General features: G+C 30.3%; 1 protein-coding gene across 4 annotated transcripts in view; it reads right to left on the bottom strand.

Annotated features, from left to right (window-relative positions):
- Window positions 1–9,040, bottom strand: part of LOC107611975 (protein DETOXIFICATION 43-like) — an 18,774-nt gene that overhangs the window by 9,219 nt on the left and 515 nt on the right. For 2 of the 4 annotated variants that reach the window (XM_016313832.2, XM_021109692.1), the window contains exons 2-6: window positions 6,819–6,940; window positions 5,753–6,061; window positions 746–918; window positions 530–665; window positions 180–276 (exon numbers count right to left, since the gene is read on the bottom strand). In XM_016313832.2, coding sequence (XP_016169318.1) covers window positions 180–276; window positions 530–665; window positions 746–918; window positions 5,753–6,061; window positions 6,819–6,940 — 837 coding nt within the window. Of the gene's footprint in view, window positions 1–179; window positions 277–529; window positions 666–745; window positions 919–1,995; window positions 4,737–5,752; window positions 6,062–6,818; window positions 6,941–9,040 lie in introns of those variants that run through there. The other 2 variants (XM_021109693.1, XM_021109694.1) reach the window with 2 other exon arrangements.

Below are 9,040 nucleotides of genomic sequence, written 5' to 3'. Positions count from 1 at the left end.
TCCTCTACTATATATTTAAGATAATTAATTTTTTTGGGAGCACATAATTTTTTATAAATATTAAGGAATAAAATTAAAGAAAAAATTAGTAAAATTGTTTTCAAATATTTGTTTTTATTTTTTACTTTAGTCAAATTTATGAATAATAATAAATAGAACGAAAATAATATATAACTTACTGGGAGACGACATGTGAAATGGCTGCACCCGTGAGACCCAAATTGCAATGAAAAATGAGTAGTGGGTCTAAACTGATATTCAATGCATATCCGAAAACTGAACCAAATGAAATGAAAATAAAGATAAATATGTGAACTCATACATATAAAAGGGGGTTAGACTCGTTTGTATAAAGAGGAAGAGAGAGAAATGTGAACAAGTAGAAAAAAAAGGAGGGAATATGTTGCAATAAAAAATATATAATAATTAATTTTGATAATTGATTTTTATTATTTGATTTAAAAATGAAACATTACTCCTTGAAACCAAAATATGCTTGATTACATTACAAAGCTTCATTTCAACTTACGAATGACATATAAAGGAGTTTTTGTGTCCTTGAATCCTCGAAAGATTCCTTGCATGGCTAGTGAGAGAAGCATTGCAGGTGCACCTAACGATCTCAATCTCAAGTACTTTACGGCAGGGTCTAGCATAGGAGAACCCTACACATATTAAAGTACGAGGAATTATTATTAAACAATAATTAATAATTAATCATTAATAATTAATAATTAATACTCACATGTTTGAGACCCATTGCACCTAATAGGGGTTTGTCTGCAAATATAAGAACTGCAGCTTGAATGATGCCAAGGATTGTGGCAAACAGCAGTGATGTTGATGCTGAACCAAGTTGTAGCTTCTTTCTTTCAACCGTTTTCAACATATTTTTCTCACATATATTTGTATATTCTTCTGATAAAAGGAATTTAATTAGCACTCATGAAAACTTCTCATACTAGCTAGCATGATGAACATATATACAAAACTGAAATTAAAATCATACCGGAAAAGATAAATGTTTCTCTCTCTCTTCAAATAATTGTCGAAAACAGAAACATATATATTTAAAATTAATAAATTACTTTAATTTTGCTAATACTCAAAATTTTATGAGTAATTAAAATTACCTCAAATAAACAGATATATGGAATTAACAAAATTAAATTAAGGTTATTATAAAACATAACCAATGTCATATAATTAGTTTTTGAAACAGATATTTAAAAAAAATAAGAGAAAATATTTAGTTTCATACATGGTGAATTCTATGGTGCCTTTGTTATAGTGCCTAAATTGTCTAACTTCCCTTTTAAAGTAAAAAATAAAATGTTTAAAATAAAAAATAAATCATGTAAAATTTATTAATATTATTATTTATCTTTTTTAGTAACTTAAGTACAAAGTGATAAATACCAGCATTCACCGGATTAAAATCAGACCAGTTTGGGTTCTAACAGAATTCTAGTTTGTCAGTTAGTTAAAGATGCTTTGTTTGATGAGTCTTTACTAGAAGAGTTGGTTACAGTAAGCTTATATGTAGTTGCTACTCAGCATTATAAATGTACTATTCTTCTGATAATCAATAACATTTTTGTTCAATTACTTCTGCTGCAAGTTACCACTCTTTTTCTACCACTCTTTCTCTCAAAATTCTGTTTCTCTACTTTATTTGGTTTGTGTTTAGCTATAGTCTTTCTTGTTAGTTCCTTTATAGTATCTAGAGCCTACATCTCTGCTTCTTCTTCATGATGGAGATTACCCTCTCGGATTCTATAAAGAAATTATTCTCCCAATCGCAGAAAAACTCAATGAAGAAAACTACTCCACATGGAGATACATTATTGCAATTCTCACCATCGAAAATCTTGGTCTTAAAAGTCATCTAGATCTCTAAAAAATTCTTGAGCAATTCACATCTGATGCTACCAGGAAAACTATTACAGAAATAGAAGAATTCAAGAACTAGTGCTAAAGAGATCGAGCACTCACCACATGGCTTGTTGATTCCAAGACCAATTGAATAAAAAACAAAGTCATTCACCTCTCTAGATTTCATGAAGTTTGGGAAAGGATTGATGACTATCTGCAAGTATACAAAGTCTCAAAAGTCAATTAAGATCTTGCAAGAAGACTAGTTCAGCTGCTGAGTTTTTGTCCAAGATTTGCAAAATTGTGGATTCATTATTTTCTGTAGGATATGAAGTATTTGAGGATGATCATCTTCAAGCCGTCATTGAAGAACTTAATGAAGAATATGCAGTTTACATCTCTTCCGTGACAGCAGAAAAGGGACCCTTTAGAATTGTAGAGATTGAAGCTTTCTTGCTTTCTTACGAAGAAATGCTAGAGCACTTCAAGAAGTCAGAATCTGGTATGCATGTAGCTCATTATATGTAGAATTCTTCACTAAATTTTGATTTCAACCGTAGCAATACTTATAGACGAGGACGTGGAAGAAACATTATAGGAGGTGGAAGATTTGGATTTAACAACAACAATAATTCAAGAATGCAATGTCAACTTCGTGGGAGGTTAGGCCACGTGGTGTGGAACTGTTACCATAGGTTTGACCAATCTTTCAACCTAAATTCTGGTAATAATTTTTCAGCAAAACAAACCCCATATATCAATGCTCAACCTCCACCACCTCCAGCCAATTTTCATCATTCAACTGCCTATCTAACTTCCCCATCTTCATTCGTCAGTGAAGCCTCATGGCTTGCAGATTCTGGTGCAAGCCATCACCTAACACCAGTCTCTTTAAGGTAAAATTCAAACCTTAGAGGGTCAAAATCCTATTACTGAAATGGATCTATCCCTTTTAGCAACAGTCTCTCTCCCTATGAAATTCTGGGAGGATGTCTTATAATAATCAATAGACTTCCAACAAGTATTGTTGATAATAAAAGTCCATGAGGTTTTATTTCATCAACTTTAATCTCTTTAAAGTGTTTGAATGTGCACACTTTCCTTTTTTAAGACCTTATAGGAGTGCCACTACTACACCTTCTAATACACAATCAAAACAAGAAACTCTTCATCATCACCAGCACACAGAAACTCCTATACCTATAAGTGGCATGGCGGTATGCCTCCCCCCATCACACCATTAAACACACGCTCTATGATTACAAGAGCCAAATCTAGCCACATCAAATCAAAAGCATTAGTGATTCAAACTCCTGACCTTATCAACAACATACCATCAAATGTCAAATAAGCACTCAACTATTCACACTAAAAAGAGACAATGAATATTAAGATGCAAGTACTGAACATATGTGGAATATGAACTCTCACAAAAGCACTAGTAAATGAAACAATTATAGGGAGTAAATGGGTGTTTGCCATCAAAAGAAATCAACAAGGTGATATTCTGAGATATAAAGCAAGGCTAGTTGGCAAGGAATTTCATCAAAAAGAAGGAGTACACTATGAACAAATCTACTCTCCAGTGATCAGATCAACCACAGTAAAGGTGATTCTCATCATTGCTATACCCTTAGGTTGGCCATTAAGACAATTCGACTTCGACAATGCCTTTTTGAATGAAAAATTTGAAGAGAATGTCTATAAACTTCAAGCACAAAGATATGAGTGCTCCAATAACACTTGTTTGTAAACTTAATAAAGCCATATATGGCTTGAAACAAGTTCCTCGAGCTTGGTTCAAGACACTGGCAACAACACTATACAAGTTTGGATTTAAAAATACTAAATCAAATGTATCATTATTTGTAAGACATACTTAAACTAATATTACCTATCTCTTATTGTATGTACATGATATTATAGTTACAGAGAATGATTCCAAAGTCATTGAAATTTTAATATCACAGTTGAACAACCTTTTTTTTAAAAGATCTTGGCAGATTTAGTTACTTTCTGGGATTGGAGAAAGCATATCTTCTACACAGGGAGTTGATGATTTCACAAGCCAAATATGCTAGAGAAATATGGAAAGGAGAACTCTAAACCATTACCAACACCTATGTCCTCAGATTCTAAACTTTACTTGAGCGATTTTGAACTATTTGAGAATACTACTAAATATAAATCTACAGTAGGAGCTCTTCAGTATTTGACAATAATAAGGCCAGACATTGCAACATTGGAAAAGTGTGAAGAAGATCTTGAGATACTTATAGGGTACAGTAAGTCATGGAATTGTGTTTTCCAAAGCCACTAATTTTAGGATTCTTTCCTTTGTAAATGCAGATTGAGGAGAGGGGATCTTGAAGATAGGAAGTCAATTACTGGTTTTCGTATTTATTTGGATAATAATATCATATTTTGGAAGAGTAATAAGCAAACCAAGGTTAGTAGGAGTAGCATAGAGGCAGAATATCGATCCATATGTGCAGCCCATACTGAGATAATATCTATACAACAACTTTAGTTTGAGGGGGTATTGAGGAAGGAGAGCAAAATTGCTTGATAATGACTAACACTAATGGCTAGTTCTAACAGAATTTTAATTTGTTAGTTATAGTTAGTTAAAGATGCTTTTCTTCACGAATCTTTACTAGAAGAGTTGGTTAGAGTAAGCTTTCGATAGTCAACAACATTTTTGTTCAATTACTTCTGCTGTAAATTACCACTTTTTCTCTCAAAACTCTATTTTTTCACTATACACAATTTACCTTCTTTGATTTGTGTTTAGCTATATTTTTTGGGATGCTTCCATAAAGATGTTTTGTAAAGTCACTTAGGTGTCGCATTATTATTGAACGTATTAATGAATCGGTTATTTTTGAATTTCTTAACAAATTAGAATAAAACTGATTTTTTTATAACAATAACAATAAATTCAATTTATTTTTGGGGATCTAATTGTATTTTTAAATTTTTAGGGATTCAAATGTCTGCAAAATAAAAAGTCCGAGATATATTTGTCTTTTTATAAAAAAATTTAAAGATATTCGATTTAGATTGTGTAATTCGATCATATCAAATCGGGTCTAATAATTATAATGCAGATAATTGGGTTTATTATTGTTGCTATAATAAATCGATTTTATTTTGGTTTATTAAAAAATAAATTATTAACCAGTTTAATAAAGATGTCCAATAATAAAATAATACATATAAACATCTTTAAAAAAGGATATTTTTAGTGTCTTTATTAAAGTAGTCTCAATATTTTTTTTTGTTAGTTCTATTATTTAAGAGTTGTTAAAATCTTTTAGTCATTGTAATTATACATAACGTAGATTCACAATACGTATATATTTCAATGATGTAAGTGTTTAATGTAATATATGTAGTTGTTAGAGATATAATTATTTATATTTTATATTTTATTAATTTAAATTTTTATTTGGGCGCAATTATTTTGATAAAAAAATATTTTTTTTAATGAAAAAATATTTTTTTATTTTTTAGTGTGTTTGGCAAATTTCTAGTAGTAAAAGTAAAAATACTAGAAAAATCAAAAAATATTTTTTTGAGAAGCTATAATTTACATCTTTTTTTAAAAGATATTTTTTCCTTAAAAAAAGATTTTTTTCATGTAATAAATAAACAAAAAAATACTTTTATATTGTTATACCCAAACATAATTGATAGATAAAAAAATTTTTTTGGATGAGATATTCAAACATAAAATTATTTTTTTTAGAAGCTCACCCAAACAAACGGGTAAGTTTCTCTTTTTCTTTTACTATTGGCTGTTTTCTAAAATCTATTAAAAGAACCTCTCACGATCTGAGTTGTAAAAAAAAAGGAGAAAGGGATCAGAATGCACCGTTTCCATTATTGGTCTCTTCAGTCAAAGCACCATCCCTATGAACATTATTCTCCGGTGTTGGCATGGGACTCTTCATTCTTCCATCTTGTGTACGTTCACACACTTGCATATCTTGATGATGCAAATGGTCATTATTTTTGGTGACTAATTCATAGGTCAGTTTGGTCTCATTTTGATTGGTTTTCTGAATAGTATCTTCTTCTGCCACGAAGGAAGTTGTAATGCTCACGAGGGGGACCACTGTAATCTTTGAAGATAGGTTGAACAATGCAATCGCAACTCCAGCAGCACCTTGATCCACCGGCCCTAATCATTTCCCACAATTGTTTAATTGTTAAATATTACTATTTTCACACATATAATATATGAGGATTCATATAATAATTACATTTCATTTAAGTAATATAATCGAATATGATTCATACATAATCAAATTTCATAACAATGTAATGGTATAAAACATATTTTTTGTCCTATATTTTAATATTTTTTTAAAAATATTTTTAACGTTTAATTTTATTTAATTTTATCACTAATATTTTTTATTTATGTCAAAATTATTCTTAAACGCTGATTATTCTGCAGGAAAAATTTGTTGATTATTCTACAATAATAAAACTTAAGACTACTAATAATGCTTAGCTCAGTATCACAATCAAAAAATAACATAATAATCTCATTTTCTCTCGCAATTCATCTGATATCATAATCTTCTTAATTCTCTAGCTTCTCTCAACTCACTGATACCTAAGGCTTTAACTAAAAATGGTTAAGATGTAGGCAAGAAACAATTATTCATTGGCTGACTATGCCATATAAAGATCGATGATCAAACTATATATAAGGGAATTATTATATTATAATAAGAGGAATATAGTGTTATATTCACTATCTTTATATATTTTTTTGTACACTTTTTATTTTTAGTATTAAAAATAATTAATAAAAAATGAAAAAAGATAAAAATTTATTTTTTATATCATAAGACAAAAGTATATAATAAAAGAAAAAGGTGCAAATTAAATAAATTATCATTTGTGTTATTATAAAGAAAGTGAGATACCTAAGTGGCCAATGAAAGCTGTGTCTATGAGAGAGGCAACGGGATCGGCAGCAACAGCTAATGCAGCTGGTATTGCAATCTTTAGTATCTCCTTCGCCAGCGAATCATTCTTAAAAACAAGTCTACATGCACAAAAGAGTTTCGGAGAAATAAGAATATGCAAAATATATAATATATATAAGACTTAAAGAGTAATATTATTATTTTTATTTAATTTTTTAAAAGACTTAAATACCCTTTTTTATATGTTAGACAAAAATTGCTGTTTTAGATTAATTGAATTATTTAATTTTACCGTTTTAAAATTTAAATAATCTAAAAACTAAAAACAAAAACACATTTAACAAAATTATTTGTCTCTCCATAAATCCTAATTAATCATTCATACCAAAAAATTAAACAAATCTAAAAAAGACTAAAAAAAAAGTCACTTTGTTCTTTGATTTGCTGGGTTTCTCACCCAACCTTCATATCTTTAGATTCTCTTTTCTGTGTTTGTATCTCTCTCTCTTCTCTTCAATCTCGCCTCTTCTCCCCTGTAAAGAAGACAAAGCTTCCTCCACGGCACCCTACCAAGGTCACCGCAGTTTTCGTGCGCACCTCACCCAGCCGAGGAAAACGTTCTCGCGTCACGCGTCAGGGAGCGTCGCCCTCTTGTGGGTTCCAGAGAGTGTTGCCGTCTTCTTAGTTCCAGAGAGCGTCGCCGTCTTTCTCGTTCTTCATCACCGTCGTCAGCCTCTTCCTTCCAATAACATCCTCTCTATGATCTCTGTGATTTCTGTGATTTTAATTATGGAAAAGTCTAGGGGGTCAGCAACTTTTCCAAATTCTGGCCAGCATGTAACCAGGAAGAAAAAGTGAGCCATTGGATGAAATCTCACACCATTGAAATCATCATTAATGGCTATTTGATGGCTATAAATACCAAAAATTGCTGGCCCCTAGTACTCCTCTTTAATTATTATAGCATTGTTGTAATTTTTGTAATTAATGTAATTTGGTTTGATTTCTGTAATTTTATATTAGTTGTTGTTAATTTTGACAAAATAAAAAACTTAAACATCAATTTGAGAGATTGTTGCTGGAGCTTTTGGAATTGCTATTTTGCTTGAAATTGGGGCCTCATTAGGAGAAATATTAATGGATTGTGTATTAGCTCCTATTCCAGTTATTTCAATAGTAACTGAATATTTAGATGAATTTATTTTACTTTTTTAAAAAGAAGAAAAAAAAAAGAAAAAAGAATCATGTTTTTTAATTAATAGATACGATGAAAAGAAATTTTGATTAAAAAAAGAAAAAAGGATTAGATAGTTTAAAGAACTCTTACAATCAATATTTTTTTTAATCAAAATTTCTTATCATATCTATTAATTAAAAAACATGATTTTTTTTTTCTTTTTAAAAAAGTAAAATAAGCTCATCTAAATATTCAGTTACCATTGAAATAAGTGGAATAAGAGCCAATACACAATCCATTAATACTTTTCCTAATGAGACCCTAATTTCAGGCAAAATAGCAACTCCAAAAATTTCAACAACAATCTCTCAAATTGATGCTTAAGTTTTTTATTTTGTCAAAATTAACAACTAATATAAAATCACAGAAATCAAACCAAATTACATTAATTACAAAAATCATAACAATGCTATAATAATTAAAATCACAGAAATTACAGAGAGGATGTTAGCAGAAAGGAGAGGCTAACGACGGTGATGAAGAACGAGAAAGACAATGAGAAAGATGGTGACACTCTCTGGAACCAGTAAGATGGCGACGCTCTCTGGAATGCACAAGATGGCGCGCTCTCTGACGCGACGACATTCTCCTCGGTTGACTGAGGCGCGCGCGAAAGCTGCGGTGACCTTAGCAGGGCGCCGTGGAAGAGAAAGCTTTGTCTTCTTTACCGAAGAGAAGAGGCGAGATTAAATAGAAGAGAGGGAGATACAAACACAGAGAAGAGGATCAAGAGATATGAAGGTTGGGTGAGAAACCCAGCAAATCAAAAAACAAAGTTTTTTTTAGTATTTTTTAGATTTGTTTAATTTTTTTGGTATGGATGATTGATTAGGGTTTATGGAGAGATAAATAATTTTGTTAAATCTGCTTTTGTTTTTGCTTTTTAGATTATTTAAATTTTGAAATGGTAAAATTAAACAATTTGATTAATCTAAAACAGTAATTTTTATCTAACAATAAAAAAGGGTATTTAAGTTTTTTA

This window comes from Arachis ipaensis, chromosome B08, assembly GCF_000816755.2.
Source record: "Arachis ipaensis cultivar K30076 chromosome B08, Araip1.1, whole genome shotgun sequence".
Classification (NCBI taxonomy): domain Eukaryota; kingdom Viridiplantae; phylum Streptophyta; class Magnoliopsida; order Fabales; family Fabaceae; genus Arachis; species Arachis ipaensis.
Note: the sequence above shows the minus strand (reverse complement) of the source record. Positions and strands in the feature narration are given on the sequence as shown.